The following is a 24,974-nucleotide window of genomic DNA, read 5'->3' on the forward strand; positions in this document are numbered from 1 at the left end:
AAACCCAGGTGCTGTGGGGCACAGGAGGAGGAGTGGCACAGCCCCCAGGGGTGATTTGTTCATGTGAAATATGTACTTCACAGGAAAGTTGGGGAGACCTCCAAGGGAAAGGAGGCATTTGAGAACAAGAGAAAGAAATAATGCTGGCAAGATTTGGCATTGTTTATCTGCTGATCAATCCCAGAGAATGATTCCCCAGCAAAGTCAAATATGCTGAAGAGTACAAACAAAACAATAAATAGCAGATAAATGATAGCTTTTCAGAAAATTTAGGAGTGATTGAGAGTTTTCTGCTGGAGCATTCATGCAATTACAAATAATGAAATTCATGAAATTGAAATTTTTCATGGAAAATTTGCTGAAAATTGTGTACTATCTGCTGGGCATCAAATCAAAATCGAAAGATGTCAGATTAAATTGACCTGCTCCCAGATTCTGCTTCATGCTCTCAGTATCTTTTATGACTTGGTGCTGTGGAGAACCTAAAAACCCCTTGAAACACCTTTGGCTGACATGTTGCAGTAAGTCACAGATGGGCCATGGAGAAGTGCAGTACAGGAGATGCAGGCAGACTGGGGAAGCCAGGGTTGGGTGGATTGCTGCAACTCCAGCTCCTGTCAGTCACTGTGGCATGCAGGCAAAGCCAACTCTCTGTCAATTTGAGCAGAACAAATTACTTTGTCATTTCCTGAGAGAATCCTTTCCAAACTGTCCATTCCACTAGCAAACATGATACTCAGACTTTTTCTGTCCTGCTTTGGAACACTAACAAATGTGAGAGTATTGGGACTCTCTCCCTCTTTCTTCTGGATGAAAATCGAGTTTTGAAGCAGCCCTGGGCAGTGGGCAGCACATGGCTGAGCCCAGCATGGGAGCCCTGCTCCATGTGCCTCTCTCTGGCATATCCACATGGAGGGATGAGCCCTTTGAGGGGTTCAAAGAGAGGCAGAAATGCAGTGGAAATATTGTGCCATTCACTTCTGTGCCCTGTGAGGATTTTGTGAGGAGTGCACAGGTTGTTCATTGCAGCCCACTCCCCTTTACACACTGACATTAAGGAAAACCAGACATGGGAGATACTCATGTCACGAGCATGCTGTGGCTTTTATGCCTCCTCTCCCAAGCCAGCCAGACTGCTGAAGGCCAGATGGCAATGTGAGATTCACTGCTGTAAATCATGAGCCTTTCACCAGCCCACACTGCAGAGAGAGCAGGATCAGGCCTCCCACCCAAGACCCAGGAATGCTGGTGATGTAGCAGACACTTCCATTTGTTTGCAATTAGGTGCTGGCACTGGGAAAGCCCTGAAGTCACCATGGTCTCTGGGCAGCAGATAAAGCTTTTGTTTTTGCACAGACAAAAGGCAGAGCAGGCCAAACCAATGCAGAGTGTGAGAGCCATGGGATGCCTGATGAAAGGCCATAAAGAATGTCCCAAGTCACAGCAAATAGCATGGCAGCAGGAAAGAGAAATCTCAGAGTGGTTGGAGATGAGGAAGGAGGGAGGGCAAGAGAAGGGAGGAGGGGAGGAGCCAGGATGGCTGGGTGCCCAAAGCAGTGATGCAGGGGTGAGTGCTGCTAGGACACACATGGGAACAAGGCACATGGAGACCGTGGAGCAGCTGCACAGCTCAGACCTGCTCAACATCCCTCTCCAGCTTTATCTCCACTGACTGAATGACTGGGAAGCTTGGCTTCTACTTGTCACTTCTCCATTATCTTTTTACAATCCTGCACCCCTCCAAGGAACTGAAAAACTTTCTGTTAACCAAACCTTGCATTTGTTGAAAGAGGGGAATGTGAAATTAGATGTTCTGTAGTTCTTTACTCTCTTGACAAGCCATCCCACATGTGGTGTGATGCTTCTCCAAGACCCAACGAGGAGACAGAGCCTTGCATTCCTTGCAACATGTATGCTTGATTAAGAGCCTGGCAGAGCAGATCTTCCACCATGAAATCTGTCAGGTAGGGACTGTCTTTATCCTTCTGTGTTTGTGCAACTCCTTTTTGATAGGGCCTTGTCTGAATTCAAATAATAATGGGCTGAAAGAAAGTCAGACTGGGAGATGTCATGCAAGGGTAGGGGTCTACAGGCTTGTACAACACATATTCTGGAAATGCCCTTGGAATCTCCCTCCTCCATTAGCAAGACCAGATGTCTGCTCTGGAGGTCCCAGGGGGTGGGGAGGATGGTACCAATCCCTCAGTAATGGGTTGGGGTGGGCTGCTTAACAGGCAACAGTGCCAGTAGGAGAATCATTGGAACAACCAGGCTGCAGAAAGCACTGAAAGCTACTACAAAATTATTTAATTAATTTTGAATATGGACACTTAGCGTGGATGGTGGGCATCCAGCTACTTTTGTGGCTGTAGATCTGACATAGACAGATTCCTATTTGCATTCATTTATATTTTGAAAGAAAGATGTATTTCCTCTCTTTTTTCTCCTTTTCCATATATATTTGTGCAGAACTATTTTACTAGTGCTCTGCCACTAGCAAAGGCTTTAATTTAGAAAAGAGGCACTAGGTTATGTAATGAGGCTTGGCATTTGCTTCTTTAAGTAGTCTACCCTTTGAGTAGGAACAGTATAGTCTGCAGTGTTTTAAGTCTCTCTCTGGTGCTCAGAGGCAGAACAGATAGAGTGTGCTAGAGATTAAACTTGTATTGGCTGTTTGCATTGCTGTGGTGCTGCCTGGAAGGACTTGGCTATCTGGGTTTTGTTACACACTCTGAACCACAGCCAGAAAGTCCTTTCTTCAGATTTGCTCTTTTACAGGCAACGTACAGACTTGTTCCCGCACAGCCAAAATCTCGCAGTAAATCACACAGCACGCCAGGCAGCTGGGACTGATTGGGGAACTTTGGGGTGGAAGAATCACACACATTTTGGAGATTTCAGTGAGCTGCAGCAGCATTTGAAACCCCTGTCCTTCTGTTCTTGGGTTGTGCTCTTGCACCTCTCAGCAGACTGGGCTAGACTTCGCCTTCTGCTGCAGCCGTGGTGGTCTGCCTTGGTCTGCTGGGAGCCTGAAGCAGCCTGGCTCTGCCAGCTCCCAAAGCCAGGCTGTCCAGGCTTGGTCTGTGTGCTGGCAGAGGCAAGCTGCAGTCACAGGTCACCATTTCTCCTTGGCAGCCCCTGACAGGGATGGCTGGCTGTAGAAGGAGGAGCTGGGAGCTGTGTGAGCCCAGGATGTGCTGATGAGCCAAAGGGTGTTGCTGGTGCAGGCAGGGAAGACAGATTGGACTTCACAGCTGGGAATGAGCCCAGGAGCATAAAGGACACACAGCAGTCATGCAGCTCCTCTCCAAAAGGACCCTGGGTCCTGCTCTGACCAGTGACTGCAAAGGACAGAATGGAAATGTCCTTACACATCTTTAAGGAATTGGAAATGGATGGCTGGCCCTAGCCAGGGAGCACCAACAATGATGAGAAAGCAGGAGGAAGACGCTGAGAATGGCTTTAAATCACCAAGGTTTTTCCCTTCAGCTGGGAAAACTGGATTTGAGAGGAAAGAGAAGGTTCCCAGAAGAGCCAGAGGAGAGAATGAAAGACAAATAAAGGTAAGAGGCAAAAAGGACAAAGACAGAAACTCATGGAATTCCTACAAGATCACCAGTGTGAGCAGTGTGATGCAGAGGGCACCTATGTAAGCAAATATCTCCTCCTAAAATTGGGGGTGCACAGACCCAGGACAGGACTGCAGACTCTTCTCACTGCCATGCCTCTGCCCCTGCAGCTGGAGGGCAACCCTCATGACCAGAAACAGAATCCTCTGACCCCAAATCTGCCTCCTGTGCAAAGCTGGAGCCATCCTCAGCCCTGGTCCCAGGAGCTGGGATGGCTGATGATATGCAGGTGTTGTTAATAACAGGCTGAGGAATGCTGCCCTGGAGCTGGGGCTCTCTGCATACAGATTCCTGAGGCCAGAGGGATCTTCAGCTCCTTGTGTCTGACCCTGCTGGTAACAGAGGCAAGGGATCTTCACCCCCTGTCCCTGAGAGCCCAGCAAGGTATGTATGGCTGACACCACAATGGCCTTCAGCCCTGCTAGGAAGGCACAGGAAGGATCAGGGCTTTCCTTCCCCCTCTCTTGGGGAATGTGTTCCAAAGGCTAATCAATTCCACACTTAAAAATCTGGTTTCAGTTTGAATTTCTCTGGCTTCAGCTTCTAGACCTTGGGGGTTTTGTTTTTGTTTTTTCATTTTGCCTTTGCTAGTCTAAAAGCTACACATTTGTTTTGTCTGAAAGACTCTTGGGACAGCTTGAGAGCAAGTAGCTTTATAAAATAGGGAAATGCTCACTAGAAGCTGGGAGTGACCCTTATCATGTAGCATCCAAGGTAACACCCTCAGGGGTAACATCCTCAGAGGTCCTAGAGAGCAGAGGCATTTACCATGCTGTCCTCTGACCTGTACCATGCCAGGGCCTCATCCATCCAGCCATAATCAGTGTCAGGATGGCTGAGACCATGAATGCAGCTGATTCCCTTCAGCTTGCTAATGCTGGAGAGCTGCCTGTGAGGAGAGCCAGATGTGCTAATGAGGTGGGCTCAGCCCCAGCTCCTTGGCAGACACATTGCTGGGATGCTTTGCTGAGGAAGAAAGAACCAAAACTTTCACATTTGAGAGAAAAGAGCTGATTAAAGGCACAGCAAAGTGCTGCACAAACATGGGGCCTATGCTTAATATTAATGTGTAATTCTGTAGCTAATTACTTCCAATGTGTTTCCCAGTGGCCTGGGAATCTCTCACTGACCATCTGCACTCACAATTACCTGCCAGTTTTTCATAAATCTCTTAGCAAATAATTGATGGATTTTCAAGGGGGACATCAGTCATCTGAGTTTCCTTTGTCCCTTTTTTGCTTGCCTTCTGCCTTGCATCAATTAGGCCAAGAAATATTTATTACTGAAGGAGTTTGAGGAAGCTCAGGCACAGTTTCACTGCTGTGTTCACCTGTCCCTGAGCTGTGCTCCAGCCAGAGCTGGGGTTCCCCTGCGCTGCAGTGGGTCTGCAGAGGACTGGCATGTTGAGCAGGGCAGGGGACCTCAGAAAAGTATCCCCTGCCTTGAGAACTTGTAGATAGGGACATGCACTGGCCCAAGACCAGTTTTCAACTCGTGGTTTTGAAACCCACAGCACTTTCCCTACAACCTCATCCAAGTTAGGATGACACCTGCAGGTCCTCAGGTCAGCTCTACAAGCCTCTAGAAAAGTTTTTTCATCTCCCAACTGAATACAGACCCTGCTGTGCCCTGGGAAAAGCAGCTCCAAGGACAGTGCTGTCCACATCTGCTCTTTTGTCAAATGCATCCCCTCTTCCCCCTCATGCTTCTCAGAGAAGCCTTCATCCCCTCCTCAGCACAGATGTGATGGCACCTCTGCTGCTGGAACAAAACCACTCACAGCTCTGTCCCATTGAAGCCAAACTGCTGCAGGAGACAACAAATTTGGGAAAGAAAATAGTAAAAAAAAAAAAAAAAAAAAAAAAATTGGGTTTCTGTTTTGGAAGCAAATGATTAAGGGTTTCCTTTTGAAGATGGCACATTCCAATCTGCTAATGTGCTGCTCCCTGCCAGACCCATGGGCCCTTTACCTCAGATTCCCTGCAGTCTGGCCATTGGGGATACATGGAGGCATCCTTGGTTTTTCTGAGTGGGGATTGTAGCTGTTCATTTGTGAGGAGGAAAAAAAAAGAAATCAAGCAAAAACTTTATCCAGATATACATTTTTATTAAGAAAATTTTAAGTGCATACACATTTATGTGAGAAATTACAACAATATAAAAGTGTTTATTTTCAAAATTTCCTATGAAAGGAGTAATTTCAAAAGCATAATATAACTCCTCCATTAAAGCTGCCTTACAGGAACACAGATACAAAACCCTTTTCACATTATTTGGGAAGATACTTCTTTTACTTAATAAAAATATAAAGTACAGTATTTACCACATTCTGACAACACAGAGTTCTTAAGGAATGGAAGATGGGAGGTTCATGCAGCCCTTTTATCATGATACATATTTTCTTCTCTGTGGCAACCAAAGTTTCATGTTTTCAGACAAGGATTATCTTGGTGGGATGTTGATAAAGAAAAAATAATCAAATTTTAGATGGTGAGTTCACAAAAAACCTTGACTGCTATAAATCACATCACTTAAAACAAGTTGCCAGAGAAAAGGACCTTCTAGAGGCTAATAAAAGGAAAATGGCAACAAAAACTTCTATAGGAGCTGCATTTTCAACAAAATGTGTATATTTAACTTGGAAAAAGCTTTCATTGCAAAATAAACAGTCACCTTTGCTCAAACACCTTAATCAAGAACACATCAAAGTCACCCTTCATTTCATTCTTCCTCAGGCAGAATTCAGATAAGATATTAATACATACAAGAATAAAGCTAATATAAATAAAAAATGGACACAGCAATAAATACCATCTACTCTTAAAACTGGGATTTGACAGCTGCACGTTGAAAATACCCACATGATGATTTCACATTCATGGAAGCTGCTTTTTCAGCATGGTTCAGTGTTCTCTCTTTTCCCTCCTCTTCACATGTGGTCCCTACCCCACTCCCATCTCACTCTTCCTTTTCCCTGACTCTGTCTTTGGTCAACAGTTGAAGGCAGGAGGGAAAACCAAGTGCTGTCCCCAGGTGAGATGCTGCCAGTGCTGCTTCTCAGCCTGCTCTGGTGGTGGCATGAGCAGCACAAACCTGTGGTGCAGTGGGGCAGCCCAGTGATGGGTCCCTCTGCTGCAGAGGGCATGGCTGCTCTCCCAGTGCATCATCCAAATAACGTCAGGCTAACAGCAAAGCTTCCCACTCAGGGCTGAATTTTGGTCCAAAGCAAGAGAAAGCTTTTAAAAGGTTCTCCCTTAAGTCTCTGGCCAGGTCTGTGTCACCTCTGCATCCAGGCTGTGCTCAACCCTCCCCAGGAGAGGGAGGGTCACAGTGCTGGCCCCTGAGAGCAGCCCAAGCCCTGATGGGTCTCAGACACAGGAGAAGTGAAGCATCACCAGCACAGAGGTCTCTGTGTGGGTTGCAGTGCAGCCAGACCAACACCAGGCTGTAAATGGTCCCTGCCTTGGATGGATGCATGTTCCTCCTGCTGCTGCTCGTGCATCTCTCCCAGGAACAAATGCTCTTGCTTTAGCACAGCCTGCCCCTGCAGCCCCCAGAGGAGAAGCTGACAGGAGCCCCCTTTCCTTCCCTGCAGTGCCTCCACTCCCTGCTATACTGTCCAGAGCTGGTGCCTGGGCTTGGCCAGGGTGATCAGCACTGCCCATCCCAGTGCTGCTGTCAAAGCTGTGCCTGCCCAGGCTGTAATGTGGGGCTGGCATGTTCCCAGGGACCTGCCCTGCTGCTGCTGACCCCACATGCACTCCCTGCTAATGAGGACTGCAGCAGAGCTGTACCTACCCACCTTCTCACCACAGTGCCAAGGAAACAAATGGGTCATGGCCCTGTCATCATGAGCAAGGCATGCTGCTGAATCTAAATCAGGGGATTGTTTAATTCTGCTTTCACTGCAATGGGAATCAATCAGACCTCAAGCTGTCCTCTGATAGGAGCTATGTGTGAAGAGTGCACTTCCCTGGGTGACCTTTTCTGCAGTCATTCTTGGCTTGGACACTCACATGCTCACCTCTGGCAAATGCAGGTTCATGTGTTGGACAGGAAATGGAGCCTAGGATATCAAATATAGTCCAGGGAACATAGAAGAAACTCTGGTTTTCTCATAAAATTTCTTTCTTTCCCCTTCCAGCAGAGCATCTGCTGTACTAATATTAAATCAAAACTCCCATTCTCATCAAGTACAGTGGTACCAGACCTTTCAAAACAGAGACACAATATACTTAAAGCACCAGGCTAGTAATGATAACAAGAGAAGGAATGTCAAAATCATAAACACAAATATTTTAGGCACAGCAGTTTGTTTCTGCTTTGAAGCAAATGAGGTGAGGTACTCCCAGCTGAAGGCCTCTCTGCAATAGCCCTGTTTTGCAGAAAGGAAAATACAAGACTTTAACCTGAATCCACATGGAAATAATGCAGTCCCTGGATAGCCAAATTGCCTCTTTGGCACTAAAGATGCCTACCACAAAAAGGAGTGTGAAACACCCCTCTCAGTGCTCCTGACACAGGCTGCAGGGAAGAGGGAAGATTTCTTTTGAATCAACCAGCTCAAAAAAAGACAATCATACAACATTTTTTGTTTACAATACAAACACAGATACATACAAACACAAGCATTGTGCTGCACAAATGTGCTTCCCCCCAGATCTCAGTGCACAGCATGACATGATTATTGCAGTGCTGCAGGTGTCTTTCCATACCATATGGCAGATATTGTGTACACAGGAAGGAATAAGGAGAAAGAAAGTTCTGGCTTGGAGAGGGGATTGGTGCAAGGAGTGGTGCCTGTCCCAGGCTGTGCTTTGCAAAGGGAATTCCAGAGGCTGTCTATTCACCAGCAAACCCAGGATGGCTGGGGAACTGTGGCTGTTGCCCTTCATTTCCACCCCTCTCCTTCCACAAACTGCACAGCCCCTCTCTCGCCCCAGGCATCTCTCTTCTCCAAGATGTGGCCACATGTCCTTTTCTGGGTATCTCCAGAGCAACCAGGGGTGTGACTGCCCTCAGGCAGGTATGACTGTTCAGTAGCTGGTGAAGGAATCTCAGCCTCCTTCAGTGCAAAGCCAGACAGGCAAGCTGCAGTCACCTCCTGAGGATGGGTGGCAGGAGATCCCTGGTGCATGGCAGAGAATCTGACTCCTCCAGCAACTTGCAACATGATTGTGTGGTTACAGCTTGGATAGCCCATTCCTTTTTGGGTTTTTTTGCTAAATTTCTCATCAGAAACACAGGAACATAGGAAATGCCAGGTGACATCAGAACTGTGTTGTGGCTCCAAACACACACAGCTACTACAAACCAAGTGTTAGCACCTTGCAATGCCAGATGTGCATTGATCCAGCTGCTCACAGCTGTCAGCAAGGTTTCTGATCTTCAGAGAAGGGCTTTAGCCCTGTAGCCCTGAGTTTAATCACTCACCCAAAATATCTGCAAATGCCACTCAGGGTAATGTTGTCCACTGTCATCAGTCTGATGCTTTTGAGCCTTCCTATGTTCTTGGCCTCTATGACTTCTGGAGGCAAGGAGTTCCACCACTACTTACACAACATCATTGCACTGTACAGTTCATGTCCTTCTAGGTTTAAAACTCCAGGAGACTTGCATGAACCAAAAGAAAGTTAAATAAAGCAGGACCTCTACACAACAAAGAAAATAAAATATTATATAATAACAGGGTTAGTTTAAATTGGTATCTGCTCCCAGTGCTAGGTAATAAACCAACCTGTATAAAATCATATTTTTCTCAAGTAGTTACATCTTACTATATAAAAATAGCACTGTGAAAGCAAGCCAATTTGTGCAAGGGGAAAAAAAACTAAAAAACAAAAAAAAAAAAAAAAACCAAAACAAAACAAAAAAACAAACCACCAAAAATAACCAAGAAAAAACCTTTGGAAAAGCGTGAAGCGTTGCTTTTGTGCTGCATGTTAGCAGTGAAATGTATTCATTCCCTAATACTGGTTATCTGCTCTCTGGGTCCTACAGTAAGAAATCCTGTAGACGGCTTACAATGCTTGCCTCTTACATCTTGAACCTCCTGTTGATGAAGAAGAAAGTGAAACACTATTAAGGTTTATTTCAGTTGCAAAAGCTTTGCTATCAGGCCTAGTCAAACAGCAAATTTGTGTCTGGACTAACCCAAAGGCAGCCCCTCCAACCAGCAACTGCTGAACATTTTGGGAGAAGTTCTCCACAAGGAGCTACTGGGACCCAGCAGGGCAAACCCAGCAATGGGTGTTATTTTGGGCAGGTTGTGCTCATCACAGTTAGTAAGGTGTTCAGAACTAATACAGGAGGAAGGCTGGCTAGAAAGCTTATTCTGGACTTAAAAGCCAGAGCAGAGAATTATCCGTGGGCAAAGAAACTCGGCAAAAAATACAGCAGGGAAAGGAGAGATTCACCATTTGTGAGCAGCCCCAGTAACAGAGCAAGTGGCACTGGGAATGCCTCCTCTGCCTGCTCCTGTCCCACAGCTCTGATGGAGGTCAAGGATTGCAGCTCCAGAGAGTGCCAGGTGTCTGTGGGGATGCAGGAATTACAGGGCAGCCCATGCTCTGCCCTTGCTCAGCTCCCACCGTGGGGTGGCTGGAGAGCAGGAGCCACCCTGAGCCTCCCTGCCTGGCACCTCACCTGCTGTGAGAGCTGGGCAGAGCTTGTGGTGCCAGCTGCCCAGAGAAGGTGAGGTGCAGGCAGCAGCCCCGGGAGCCCTAAGGGCTGAGGCAGGGAGCTCAGCTGGGGTGCAGACAAATGGAGCCCCCCATGCTCAGTGTGAGCATGGTGCCCAGGAGAGGGTGGGTTAGGCATCACAGCAAAGTGCAAGTGTCCTGTGTGTGTGGTGCACTCAGAGCAAGGAGCCAGCTGGTGCTGGTGGCTCCAGGAGTGTCTGAAGAGACCCCTGCTCCTGCTCCAGGCTGGTCAGGCTTTTGCAGCCTAGGTGAGGTCACCAAGACTGGGTTACAAGAGTCAGAGGCTAAACACCAGGCATTCAAACTGATGTCTCAGCACAGCTTGTCAAACACCCCTTCCAATGGACAGCTAAGGCTCAGTGACCACAGCTACACACTGTGACTCCCAGTAAAGGTAGTCTTAGAAAACTCATCTAGGCACAAAGACAATGACTAAGCCACGAGGAAATTTTTTCCTCTGAAGGTATCTTTTCCAATATCCCACAGCAGTAACCCTATTTCTTCTGGTGCAAAAAGGCAGGACAAACCGCCCTTGTTATAAAAAACAAACCCTGGGACATCCAGAGCATTGGCATATATCACATATACCACATTTTCTGGGACTTGCCTAGCATCTCCCATAGGAGAGGCATCAGCCAGTCACCCATGCACCATATCATGTTGTCACCACGTGGTGCTGCATTTCTCATTAAAAACACCAGTGGCAAATTCACAGCTGTTATAGTTTAACTCTGTCAGTTTGATACCGGAGCTAAAATAAATAGGGCTCCCAAACCTTTACCCTGGTTTTGACCTTGTCTTTGTTTCAGGTTTATTTTGGTCTCTTTGTGTGTCCATTTTCCCATTTGTAAAATGGGAAAATCATCTGTTGCAGCTAAGCTTTCCCCATGCATTGAGAGTTTTATCTGTATAATACTCCTTTGCTGGAAGGGGAGAGATGTTATCCTCCCTTCCATATAACAAATATGGGGGAAATGGAGATCTGGACAGGCTAATATATTTGCCCAAGGTCCCACAAGATGGTCAGGGGAAGAGCAAGGACTTCAACCTGAGGTGTCCCAGCTCAGAAACTAATGCCTCCTACCATTCTTTCTCCCTGGAGACTTTAGTGGTGTTGCACGGGAAGGGCAGCGTGGGCCCCGTTTCTTCTGTTGCTTTTTTTTATGAGTGCGATGACGTGGTCTAAATTAAAAGAAAAATACAAAAAAGACTGCCATAAATTATCCACATACAAAGGCCTCATTCACATTTACCCTATGGTCCCTTCATATCTTGCTGGCAGGGTGTAAATGCAACATCCCCTTTGATATAACCTCAGTCTGAGAGAAATGCCAGACAAGCACAAGTGTCCTGGTGGAAGAATATTTGCAAACTCTGAGGTCAGAACAACCCTTTTACCCAAAATGTCAAAGCCTCCCCAAAAGCCTTCCAGAATTTCTCAGCCAGGAGCCCTCACCATCCAAAAAGTTCCCCCTGGGAACTGGGAAGCAGAGGGGAGCTGATTTCTGGCTTCCCACCCATTATTGCTGCTGATATCAGCAAGAACCAGTGGCTGCTCTGAGGGGGTTTGTGGGCATTTGGTGCCTTAAAACAAGGCTGTAAAGAGAATCACCCACATTGTCCCTTTCCTGTGGGTCTTGACCCAGCACACACTTGGTGGAGTGCTGGTAGGTTGTCCTGGCATCTTGCATTTCACTGTCACTTGCAAATTAGGTTAGAAATTAGGAAGAGCTGCCACACCAAGGTTTGGAAGGCAGCAGCAGCCAATCCCTACACATTCACAGATTTTTCCTCTCTCCCAGCTGGCTTAGTGGAAAGATTTTTCCCATGTGACTTCGTTATCTTCTCCAGATCCATGAAATCTCTCCTGTGTGTCTGCAGTACCACAGAGATAATGGACTCTTGAAGGACTCTGGCATCTTGGAGGAGGGAAGCTCTGAAGTTAACTGTGTTACCATGACAGGGGACAAGATGGGCTCTGTTAACTCTGTTAAGGCCTGATTTTGCACATCCTTGTACAAAGGAAGGAGGGAAAGGGAGGCAATGTACTGTAAATGATGGCTGGGACTGTGCAGAAGTGATTGAGGATTTTTTGTTAGCTATTTCAAGAAAGGACTGGTTTTCCCCATGCCTATAAAATGGATGGATGTTGAATGATGTTGGCCACAGCAGCTGCACAATGATTTTTAAAGCCAGTTAAGGAATTTGGATTCCTGACAGCCTGGATGTGTTTTGCTGATGTCTCATGTGTATATTACATGGAGATGTGATGAATGTGAAGCAATAATAAATGCTAAGCAGAATTAGTGAGCAAAATAATTCCCTAGTAAAAACCATTTCTGGTTTCATATTTAACTACTTTAAGAACTTTTCCTTGCCCTTAGCTGCAGATTATAACACTGAAGATATTCTCATATTGAAGTACTGGTATAGATTAAGATGTCTTCACAGTTTGGATCCTACTTAAGCAATTACAAGAGCCCTTTCTACAAAACGTATTGATTTTATTCCAGAAAAATAAATTCCCATGTACAATTGGGTTTTCATAACATGAAACAATTAGCCATTTTATTGCTAGTGCATATAGGGTAATGTCACATTTCATACAATTTCGGTACAAGTGAAAAAATATAATATATGGCTGATTGAAACTGATAGCTACATTAACATTTATAGATCTATATAGATTCATTTTACAAGCTGTTAGTAGTTTAGTGGGATATCCGTGTTTTAAACTACCAACATTCATATGGCTCCAATTCAAATATATGAATTGTTTGATGCACTATAAATATATTCCAAAGTACATTTCACTGAAGAAGTCAAAGCTGTGCACTAAAATATATCAAAAACATGCCTTGTGAAAATGCTACAGACAGAACCCTGACTGTCTGTGGAGCATGAAAATGCCACTGGTGCTAGCATTACTAGTTGGAAAATGAACACAATGCCATGATTACAGGATTAGGTGATGGAGATATATGCTTTCTGTCATCTTATTTCATAGAGCTGGGAGCAAATTCTCTCTTACTTAATGTAAACCAGGATGAATCCATCAAATTGGCAGAATTGCTAATCTGTATTAGCATTGGGTAAACAAAACCCAGAATCTGTCTGGAGATCAGGCAGAATGACTGGTTTCAGTAGAGCTGGTCTCAGATCTTCACTAGTGGTACTGAGAGCAGAACATGTTCCAGCTGAGTTGCTCCCTTAAGTCAGACAGGCACATAATCATATTTGCCCAACCCTGCAGATTTATAAAATGCCTCCTAAGTTTCAGGTTGGGGATGATAGCAAACAGAAACTTAAGCAGGAGCTTGAGGATTTTCCCAGGTTGTAAAACCAAGCAGCTCAGTCCCTAGGATATTCAGCATGGGCCACATTCTGCTCTTAGGTTCAGTCACAGCCATTCTGGCAGCATTGACCTGGATTACCTCTGCAGAGAATTTGTCCAAAGGACAAAAGAGCTGAGTGCTGGCAGCAAAGAAGGCACTGAGCATCAGATGAGATGGGAGGAGCTGTCAGGGCTGGAATCTCATTGACTTTGTTAGCTGGCTCCCTTCCTTCTTGCTCCTCACTCTTGGCCCCAAAAGGGACACATGGAGGAATCTCTCTCTGCTTCTGGTGGCATTTCACCCCTTGCTTATTGTAGGAACACAAGGGGACAAAGATTTTTTTTCTCTTTTTTTAGCTCTGCCCCTTGTTTGGCAGATGCATTTACAAAGCAAACAGTGGAGAGCATTTAGGTACCTGCACCTCACATCTGCCCTGGGGCCAAACCTTCCCCAGAAATAGATTGTTTTTGCAGTGATTGGATTCCAGCCCTGCCTTCACCCTACAGCTGCAGGGGATGGATTCAGCAGGGTTACAGAGCAGTTACTGTGGGTGGAATGAGGTGCCAAGGGTGGCAGGATGCTGAGTGCACAGGTAGGCTAGCTGGCCAAAATGCTGCTGCTGCATCAGCCACAGCCCAGGGCTCTGGGAATGCTTTGTACCATCATTTGGTTGTACCATCCTTCAGTGCTGGCAGGCTGGAGCCCTCCCCTGCAGTTCAGCACAAAAATGTGCTCTGTGCTGCTCTTTCCAGCAGAAAATTGAACTGAGATGGGCTGAGCCCCACCTCAAAGTAGACACCATCAACCATTTTCAAGGGGAGTAAAGTAGATTTTAAAAGTCCAAATTTGCCAAGTTTGGCTGGTTTTCCCCTGGTGTTGTGGGAAAGGATTATTCATGGTAGCTCATAGTGCCTTGGCCAATATTAACAGCATTCCACACTGGCAGCAGAGAAACAATTTTTAGCACCAAGAATCCCTCGGCCTCAGCTGCCTGTGCAAGCAGACACCCAGTGTAACATAGAGAAGGGGCTCCAAAGACACTGGAACAATACAGATTCTGAAGTAATTGTAGTTTGGTTGGGAAGAAAGGGCATAGAGGAGGAATTTTCCTTGGGAGAACAGCTTTCTTTTTTAAAAGAGGATGAGTTCAGGACCCCAGAACACACTCATTAGTATAACTTTTGCCTCAAACCCTGGCAAAATTCTTAGTTTAACATCTAGGATATATTAGAAACTGTTGTTTTAATACAAATTAGGTCAACTCCAAACCCTTCTTTGAAACAATATCTGATTCCACGATTGTCCACATGGTAAAAGCCAGCCCTTAATATTCTACCCTTTAATAACTCAGGATGTTAGCTGTTTAGTCCATTTGTCTCTTGCCTTACTTGTTTAAAGCTTTCTCCAGATATTCCTGGATCCACTTTAACTTGGGATCAATGCACACTTGCTTGCTGTTGCTCTTGAGCCTTGCACTGCCAAAGGAGAAAAGTCAGAGTGAGTCTGGTGCTCCAGCTCCTCAGCCCACACCCACCCCCAGCCCTGTGCCTTATTTCCTTGGTGCCAGTGCTGCTCTTGGTTAACCCATGAGGAGGATGGGTTATTTCTCCCACCTATTATAAATATCTCTGGTTTGGAAACCATCTGTCTCCTTCGACAGGCCCTTGTGGTCTGCATTGGGAATTATGTGAGAACAGACACAGAATTTGAATCTAAGGCTTCCAATTCATACCTGGACTGTGAATTAATTCAGTGCCAACAACAGAAAGATTTCATTTGGAAATACTGACATGGTAAATACAGGTAATTTTTGCAAGGAATTGATTAAGAATAGCTTTTAGTTTCAACCCCAAAATGAAGTTTCACATGTTTTGAGGACAGACACCTCCCAGATGTTCTGAAAGAAAGGGAGTGGTCACTTGTTAGCTTTGTTTTATACAGGACAGAATTAACAGTTTGCAGGGAGGAAGAGAACTGAAAGTGCCACAGTGCCAGAGGCAAGTTTCCCCTCATGTATTCACTCAGCATTGGAAACAAAGGCAGAAACCTCCTGAGGGCTTTCTCCTGGATGTCCAAGCTGACCTTCCAACAGCAAAACTTTTTAGCTAATTTGAATTCCCTGTGAATTTGACATTTGGGCTATCTGAATCTTTCATTCAGAAACAGGACAAATAGCTTTTCATCAACAGGTCTCACCCTCCAGGGATCTCAGGACCTCTCAAGAGCTGTTATCTCCCACATTCCCTGCAGCACCCTGCCCCTGCCCCAGCTGCTCCAAAATTCCCCTCAACAGGCTGCCTTGGGAAAGTGCAGAGAGCAGCAATTTGATGCAAGTGCCCATACAAATAAGTTCAGTACTTGTTTAAACATTTGCTGGATGGAAGCCATAATGTCCCTCCCTTTATAAAATGAAATCTGCAGAATATAAAACGATGGTGTAAGAAATAACAGGTCAAAAGGGCTCCTTGGGCTGCAGTTATGCAACAGCACAGTTGTAACATAAACACATCAAGGATCTGTCCTGCAGCCCCTCTGCCTGTAAAGAGATGAATGGGCCTAATTCATATTTCCCTTACAGCAGTGCCAAGCTGGAGCATTTCCAGTTAAGTGATACCAAGAGAGTGCAAGAATGGATTTGCTGATGCCTGGGAATTCTTGAGCTGACCTCACAGGGTACAGAAGCAAAAGCACACATAACCAGTCTCCAGCCACACTCAGCACAATTCCTCTCACCTAATATTGCCTCTCACCTAATACTGAGACACTCATCTCTTCAGACATCCTTTTCTGAGCCTGTCAGCTCCTTGTGCAAGGAAGAGACATAGGAAGTTGTATGGAGTGTTTAACCTGGACTGGTTTAAGGTGTCTACTTGCTAAAAATGCTCATTTCCCTGTACTGAAAAGCAAGGAATTTGGTGTGGACTTTATGGAAGTAGACATTGACAGGAGTCCACTGGAGTTGGAGAGATGATTTCCAATAGAATAAAAGACAAAAGCCTGCTCTTAGGCTTTTTGTTCAGGTACAACTCCCCATAACCAAAAAGGAAAATACACTTCTGCAAAACAAACAAACAGCAAAACCCACAAAGTATCTTCTAGCAACTGTATGTTTCACTTAAAATTCTCTATTCCTGAAAATGGCAGCTTTTGGTTTATCTACACCTTCATTGTTTAATGCTTAAAATTAATCACAATGAGAAATTCATGTGTTAGTTTTGATTGATTTCATCTCCAGTTTTGATAAAGACCTACTTTTAAGTCATGTTTCAAGAGTATTTGGAGGGATGTTTTAAGTAACTTACTTGTGAAAGCAACAAAAAGAGGGTGAACTATAGGTTCATATGTTCTGTGTGCCACAGACAAATACATTTGGATCAGGAATGGGCAAGAATGTGAGATGTTTCTGTTTTTGCACTTCATGCTCTTATTTATCTCTAATTACTATAATCCTATGTTAATTAAGAGAGAAATATATAATCTATCCTGTCTTAAAAGCTGTCATTTTCTCCAAAAAATTCCAAATCCTCTAAAAAGCCTTAGCACTGGGATTCTCATGACATCACTGACAGTCCCAGAGCACAAATCCATGCACTACTGCTTGCTTGCTGCCAAAATTGTTTATAGGTAGAGATTGGAGTTAGTCACAGCTGGTTTTGCCATTTTTCTGAAAGGAAATTATTTCTCAGCTGAGGCTTACATTTTTCTAACTGTCCTCCACCAAATCCTAAGGAAGAAGTGCATGATAAAATGTGTATGATATATAGTGGTCTCAAGGAGTAGAAAACAACCATACTAATAAAAAGTGGCTCATGAATGGATACATACATTCCTGAGCAATCTTGTGAAACCACGACAGTTTTCTGAGTGTAAAAATGTTTTGGATGACAAAAATTGATTTTTACAGCATCTGAGGTGCAAGAGGAAGGGCTCAACACGTGGGTGAAAGAACCAGTAATGGGATCACTGCACAGAAACCAAATCTAGTCCCTGACACCCTCTTAGAAGCTGAGAGTATTAAGGTTCCCTTGGAATGAAAAGAGGAAAGCTGGGGTTTTTTTCTTCAGAAGATTTTGAATTTTGGGAGGAGGTTACCCATGAAGAAGTGAACAAAAAAGACCTTCCTAAAACATACACACAAATACACAAAGACAAACAAACAAAATCACAATATTTTATGAAAAGGAGGGTTGCTTTTCCAGCAAACAAAAAGAGGTTATTTTCCATTGGGAACCCATGGTTCTGTTCTGCTACAATTTAGTCAGTCAGTCCCTGCCTGGCAAGCATCCCTAAATTAGGGTCTGTACTTCCTGTGAGGGATACATGGAATACAGGAATTCCTTTGGCTCCACTCTGTGGAGAAGACTCGTTGGAAGACTCAGACTGCTACCAAGTTTTTACCCCAAGGTGTGAAGCTCCACATCCAAAGTCCTGTCTGACATTCCTGCTCACATTCCCACGGGGAGCATGGGATCCCACTGCAATGGGAGATCACAGAGAACACAGCTGGGAAACAAGCAGCTGGGCTCCTGCGTGGGGCAAAGCAGGGTGAGCTGTCTGACACAGGGTGAAGGGATGAACTGGGAGCCATGCATGAGGCAGAATGAAATCCAACCAGCAGAGCAGGCACAGCTCTGCGACCCTTCTTTTTGGCACCCGGCTGAAAAGAGCCAGAGAACTTACACAATCTGAAGTGAGCAGTTGGGTGTGGAGAGGATTTTGAGGTGCTTAATATTGGCTCTTGCCACGTTGCTCTCGTAGAATCGACAGGGACATCGGTAAGTCAGGCTGACGGGTTTCTCTGCGGGACAAAGGGAGGAAAGGACACGTTACCTCTTGCTCCCGCTCAGCAGCACAGACACACCCAAAGAAGCAAAAAGAAGCGCCCTCCAAATATGTAGGTGAAAAAAAAAAAAAAAAAAAAAGGCAGCAGGAAAGCTGTAGCTTTGGGAGAGCATTTGCCCACAGCTCCGAGCACAATCCCTTCAGCTCACTGCCCAGCCTTTCAATACGGGTGCGTGGGATTTTGGAAGACAAAAGAAGAGGGAGAGAAAATGGAGATAAGTAAAATGGAAGAGATTAGAATAAGGAGCCGCTCCATTGTCCAGGGATGCTCCTGGTAATTAGACAAGATAAAGGCCAAAAGAGGGGGCACTTGTCCTCGGTGTTGTTCTACTCAAACGATTTTGACCCGAGGCCAAATTAGAAGGTAGCCAGAAGAAAGCGATGAATTCCAAGGAGTTCAGATCAAAACGGCTCGGCTCAGGTGCAGGCTTTTCACAGGGGACTTAGTGGCTGCAGAAAAGCTCTGTTTTCGCAGGGTTCCCAGGGCCCAGCTGACCTTTCCCCACCCTGGCTCCAGCAGAGGTGCCCGCACAAGGAGGTGCGGGATCCCGGCGGTCTCTCAAAGAACTCTCGGGAGTCTCTTGAATTTCCAGCCTGCGGCTCGAGTAAGGCAATCGAGGAGACACTTACCAGCCAGGGCATACCCAATACACTATTCAGGGGCCACAGACTGGATGAGAGTTCTGTCACTGCCATCAGGGACAGAATTAAGTTTAGCCCCCCAGGCTAAAAATCTGCCATGTATATGCATGCAGGACTGAGAAAAGCAGCCTGGCGCCCACCACAGCCTCTGCTACCCGATTTCTCTATGGGACAACTAAATTACTGGCAATCAAGTGCACCTAAATAAGGTCTTCACTCGAAGTGCAAGTTTGAAAGATCCATGCACATTAAAATACAAGCACAGAAACCTTGCCTAAAAGTCTAAGAGAAGCCTAAGATTTTAAAGAATTTCCCAGCGGAGCAGTTTTCAGCCCCTGGGAGGAATTAAATGCGTACACCTAACCCTTAAAATCTGGCTCATGCTGTAGATGGTCAGATCCATATCTGACAGGGCTTGAGATCCCATATGGCAATCTGCCATCCTGTTTGCTTAGCCACACAGGAATACTTGCAGCATCCAAACCCAGTTCCCTTTAAAGGCAAATGAGGAGATAAAGAGCAGGGAAGGGCTTGAAATTCCTAAACAGCTGTCTAGGAAGGTGAGAAGAGAGACAGGTTTTCAAGTGCAGCAGATCTACATATATTGCACATTTACCGATGCCTGTCTCTAGCACACATAACCACAGACAAGAGGATGAAATTGTCGTGTCCTGGAGAGGGAACCCCCTTTTGTCCCAGTGTCTCTATCAAGAGATGAGCCAGAATCAGATCCCACAGGAGAGGAATTAGTCAGTGGGAGTAGAGCTTCTCCTGATTCACACCAGGATCTGGACTATAAATTGAAAAAATCAAAGGACTTTTCTATCAGTTTTCTGGCACTCCTAACAGTGGTTCCATCTATGAGTTAATCTGCAGAGGGAGGAGGAAGGAGAGCTGCAGGGTGAGCCTCGAGAACATGGATTAGACTGGCTAGTGCTAATGTGGAAAGGAGTGAGGAAGGCACCAGGATTTCCCACTGCAAATCTGTGCCTGATAGCTACACATGTGTGAGTTTGTATTGGAAAGGGAGGCTGAAACTGGATACATCCATACAACAACACTCAGCACAGCTGCAGTGATAGCGTCTCTGCAAGTTTGTCCCAACTGAGTTTAAGCCAGCTTTAACTTAAACAACATGCAAGAGATGAACTGTTCAGATCCACGATTTGATAATGCAATCCTGTCCTCTCTCAGACTCGAGGAGGGATTTTCAATCCCATACCATTCGAAATCAGAAGTAGGGAAAGTTTAACCATGACTAAACATGTCCCAAAATTCCTGCCCAAGAAAACACATCTAGCACACAAGGAAGAGGGGAAGCCCCAGTATCCAGTGTTCTGTCACCCCAATGTGAAGTGGAATGGCAAACCCCCTCCCAGCACAAGAATCCCTTTGGTATTTCTGTGTGCCTCCCTTGGTGATCAGAGCAGGCACTGAGGGCCAGGGAGTGGCAGCACAGGCACCCACAGGACCAGCTCTGTGCCACCAACAGAGTCAGTAACTCCTGCCACTGCCCCTTGTCCCACTGTGCCACAACAAGGCTCAAAACCAGGGCAAACTGGTGTGTGTGGCATCTTCCAACACATGAACCCCTATATTCCAAAAGTAGGAAAGGGAAGGGGCCATTTGGAGGCCATAACTTAGGAAGAGAACATTTCTGGTCTTACCCTGAGGCTGACAAACACATTCCTTATCTCCTTTCAAAATCTAAATCATATTGTTGCATGCACATTAGAGCTGGTTAATTAATCTACCAATTTGTACTGTGAGTTCTCTGACGTCTATCAAACACTGAGCACAAGCTGAAGCCATTCTCTCAGTACAGCAAATTAGTATCATCTGTTAATTGCCTTATTACATGAAAACCTATAACTGATGGCACACGAAGCTTTTGAGACCTTTATCTGTCTGGCACATTTGGTTAAAATGGATGAATAGAGCCAAAGTCACAGAACAACCAGATGCTAGTTTGACATCTCTGTCATTCCTTCAGCCTAATTTTACTTAGACAAAAGTGGCCAAGACTAGAAGAGTTTGAAAGGGTCTGAGTGTTTTGTGTTTTGGAATTTTAAAAATAATAAATAGTTTTATTGTTTTCTAACTCAAGCCGAGTTTTGTTGGCTCTGAACACCTACTTTTGCTGACAAATTCTCTCTAGAGACAAAGCACACACAAATTGCTCTCACAGAGGGCCACTTGTCAGTGCCAGACAACACCCATTCCACACCACAGGGATCTGCTTCTCTTTACCCACACCGACAGTAAGGGAGGAGTGAGTTGGCAGTTCTGCTGCAAAGTTATCAATAACTTACTGCATGGACTAGGATGCTCTGGGTGCTTGAATAAAGAGGGAAGCTATATCCAAGCAGGCTAGACATGAACAGACAAAACAAATGATTGAAGCATCATTTTACTTCTGCTCAGCCGAGCCATTTGTCATTATCAGGAGATGGTTGATACCTTTTTTAGTGCAGGACAGCTAAATTTCCCTGGAAACTGACGGACAGACACAGCTTTACCAGGTAACTAAGAAGAATTCAGATCTCACCTGCCCCCCAGCACACGGCACCCTGCGAGCCCTCTGGATCAGGGCTGAGCACTACATGACATGCAAATTAGGCAAAAACCTCCGCTCTTAACTTCCTTACACTAGTTTCTCTCCAGCCCTTGAGAGCCTTTTCCTTCCTCAGGTAGCCAGGTCCCCACACGCTTATCCCGACATAAAATCCTGCTGCCAGCAGAGGAGAGCAGCGGCGCTGGGGGCGAACCGAGCCGGGCAGCCCTGAGCAAAGTGCTGCCAGAGGGAGGCAAGGGGGAGGAGAGCCCTGAGCCCCGGCCCCTTCTCCCCCGAGACGAGGGGAGCCCGCTCAGGTACCCAGGCACCGGCGGCCCGGCCGCCCCGGAGCTGGCGGCGCTGGCGGCCAGGGGCTGGAGCCGGCACCGCCACCCCTGTCCCCGGCTCTGCCTTCGCCACCTGCCGCTCTCGCTCCCCAGCCCGCGGACACGGGGAAGGCGGCGGGGACCGGAGCCCACCTGCCCGGGATGCTGGAGCCTCGCCAGGGCAGTGCCGGCTCCGTGCTCCGGCGGGACGGGGCTGTGCGGAGAGGCAGCGGGGAAACTTTGGCGGAAAATTAACTCTGTCAGGCTAAACAAGGAGGGCAGCGGAGGGCATCCTCTGCCTCCCTGTGTGGGGAACACCCAGGAATGAGAGAACAGAACGGGAGCGGAGGTTTAGAACCCAGCCAGAGGAGTTTCGACGAGGGGCCGAGAGATGGCAAACCTGTGCCAGCCGCCCGAGGAGCGCCCGGAGGATGCCAGAGGCTGCGGGAGAACCGCGGGGGGAGCGGCTGCCCCGCGCCGTGCGCGCTCCCGGGCACAGGGCTCCCTGCGGGATGCGGGGCAAGAACCGCGGTGCCGCTGTCTCCGGGGCTGTCCGAACGCGAGGCTTGCACAGAGCACAGCTGGCAAAGCAAGGCGGGCAGCTGTCGCTGTCACCGGGCGCGACACGCAGCTCCCTGAGCACCGAAACCTCTCCCTGCACCGCGCCGGGGCTGCCCTGAATTCCTGCAGAGCGACCGCCTTGGCTCAGCTCTGCCCTGATTGAGGAAAGATAGATCACGACAGGGGACACAAGAGGAACCCAACAACCGCCTGTTTCTAATTTCTTGTAACTTTTAGGGTTGGGGTTTTTTTGTTAGAGGGAAAGTCGATATGCATATTTTGCAGCCAAACCACCTCCCTGCAGACCGAGCGCTGCTGAAAGTCTTCCCCCAGACGACTTCAATCTGGGGCGAGTTTGGCAGACAGGACCGCTTTGGCCAGCGCTTTGAAAAAAGCCAGGGAGGGATGGAGGAGAGGGAGGAATGGGAGCCTGCCTGCCTCCAGCTCAGCACAGCCAGACACCGCTGAGCCGCGGCCGGGAGAGCCGGGAGAGCCATGTAGCTGCGAGCAGAGGGGCAAGAGCGGGGATTTCCGCGGGACCATCGCTCCCGGCCGGCTCCCGAGCAGCTCACTTACCCTCCGAGAGGGAGATGACGGCCAGGGCGAGGGCGAGCATTGCCAGGGCGCGGAGGTCCATGCTGGCGGCTGCAGGAGGCGGAGGGCGCTGCTCTGCTCTGCGCTGCTCTGCTCTGCCCTGCTCTGCTGTGCCCTGCTGTGCCCTGCTGTGCCCTGCTCTGCTCTGCTGTGCCCTGCTCTGCTCTGTTCTGCTGTGCCCTGCTGTGCCCTGTTCTGCTGTGCCCTGCTCTGCTCTGTTCTGCTGTGCCCTGCTCTGCCCTGCTCTGTTCTGCTCTGTTCTGCTCTGCCCTGCTGTGCCCTGCTCTGCTCTGTTCTGCTCTGTTCTGCTCTGCCCTGCTCTGTTCTGTTCTGCTCTGTTCTGCTCTGCCCTGCTCTGTTCTGTTCTGCTCTCCTCTGCTTTGCTCTGCTCTGCTCTGCTCTGCTCGTCCCGGCAGCCGCGGCGCTCTGCTGGCGGCCCCTCCGCCCCTCCCGCTATAGAGGGGCCGGGGGCGGGGGGAGGAGAGGCAGGGGGAGTAGCTAGACTGTGATTTATTGCCCGTGGCATGTTATTACATCCTTCCTCTGCTAAAAAATGGTTGGAAAGAAACCAAAAGAGCGAGGGCTGCTCGCTTCGCTCCGTCAGTCCGGCAGCCTCCCCCCAGGCACAGCGCCTGTCCCCCCAGCTCTGGGACCGGCCTCGGGGCTGCGGCGGTGACCGCATCACCGCCACCCCATCCAGCCCCAATAGGGGGAAAAATTGTTTCCTCACCAAACCGTGCCACCCCGGCGCGGCGGCTCCTGAACCAGAGCTGCTGGAACCGGGATAGCGGTGGGGATGCATCCCTTAGGTGTCCGGGGAGAGAAGAAAACTTCCCCTTCACTCTCGTGGGTGAGAATCTAGATTTACACTGGCGCCCTGGGCATCGCTTACAGCACCTCATGGGAAGCATCTTCCCAGAAATTTATGTGGGCATTTGAGGGGAGAAAAGGCAGAGGGAGACAGGAGAGAGGCTTTCATTTTTTGCCTCTTCGTGTTTGGCCCTCAACACCACCTCTTCCCTGTATTAATCAACCCAGTAGTGCATTTGCTGCCAACATTCCACTTCCTTTGTATTGCAGATGCCACTGGGCTCTCTGGCACCTCGGCTGAAAGCCCTGGTAGCCCTGCAGGGTTCAGAGGCCCAGGGGTGTCACTTGCCCTCCCTATTACAGTATTGTCAAGTGTAATTGACTTAAGCATGTCCTTGCTGTCTGCAGCCCAAGCCCACAGGGCCCTGTTTGTTGCTATTAAAAATTTAAAATAAACATCAAAGCTTTGATTGAATTTCGACTCCTCGACTGCATTTAAAACAGGCACCTTTGGCTGGGCCAGTGCAGGGTCGAGTGGGTACAGCTAATCCTTGTGTGGAGATGTTTGAAGGACAGGTTCATGATGCCACCAAAAGCACCAGCATGGTTTTTTTGTACCCTGGATAACTGCTAATTCACTCAGCCACAACCCACGAGGCTGGACACAGGAGTCAAACATTGCATCTTGCTAACCTGTAGCTGTTTTACTGAGAAAAGATTGTTTCTAAAGGCCAGGGGAATTGCTTGCAGTGATGCTTGGTGATGAACAGGATCCCTACCTGACAAAGACACACACCCAACTCCCTAAATCTAGTTATTTGTATTTCTTAGTCCCTTCTTACAAAAGAGCACTGAATTAGTTTAGGCTGATCTTGCTTCCAGGTCACCTCCTTTCTTTTAGGTGAAGTAGCACAGTAATGCACGACTTGATGCACTGAAAGGACCAAAAACTGCAACCAGTGCTGTGAGCCTGGCTACTG

General features: G+C 47.2%; 1 protein-coding gene across 1 annotated transcript; it reads right to left on the reverse strand.

Moving 5' to 3' along the window:
• Positions 1-5,712: 5,712 nt before the first annotated feature.
• On the reverse strand, positions 5,713-23,610 carry CXCL12 (C-X-C motif chemokine ligand 12). Its single transcript, XM_056494796.1, has 5 exons — positions 23,167-23,610; positions 18,346-18,463; positions 15,054-15,140; positions 11,415-11,512; positions 5,713-9,681 (listed from the first exon to the last, which is right to left on the reverse strand). The coding sequence occupies exons 1-5, from the start codon at positions 23,225-23,227 to the stop codon at positions 9,650-9,652; spliced, it is 396 nt and encodes a 131-aa protein (XP_056350771.1). The 5' UTR covers positions 23,228-23,610; the 3' UTR covers positions 5,713-9,649.
• Between the last annotated feature and the right edge of the window lie 1,364 nt (positions 23,611-24,974).

The sequence above is a fragment of the Oenanthe melanoleuca genome, chromosome 6 (genome assembly GCF_029582105.1).
Source record: "Oenanthe melanoleuca isolate GR-GAL-2019-014 chromosome 6, OMel1.0, whole genome shotgun sequence".
NCBI lineage: Eukaryota > Metazoa > Chordata > Aves > Passeriformes > Muscicapidae > Oenanthe > Oenanthe melanoleuca.

Bases quoted from the DNA above. Each gene is read 5' to 3' on its own strand.
- CXCL12 (XM_056494796.1), bottom strand. From the start codon at position 23,227: ATGGACCTCCGCGCCCTGGCAATGCTCGCCCTCGCCCTGGCCGTCATC. The intron at 18,464-23,166 runs GTAAGTGAGCTG...TTTGTCCCGCAG, and splicing joins CGTCATCTCCCTCTCGGAGG to AGAAACCCGTCAGCCTGACT. The intron at 15,141-18,345 runs GTAAGTTCTCTG...CTCCTTTGGCAG, and splicing joins AACTGCTCACTTCAGATTGT to TGCAAGGCTCAAGAGCAACA.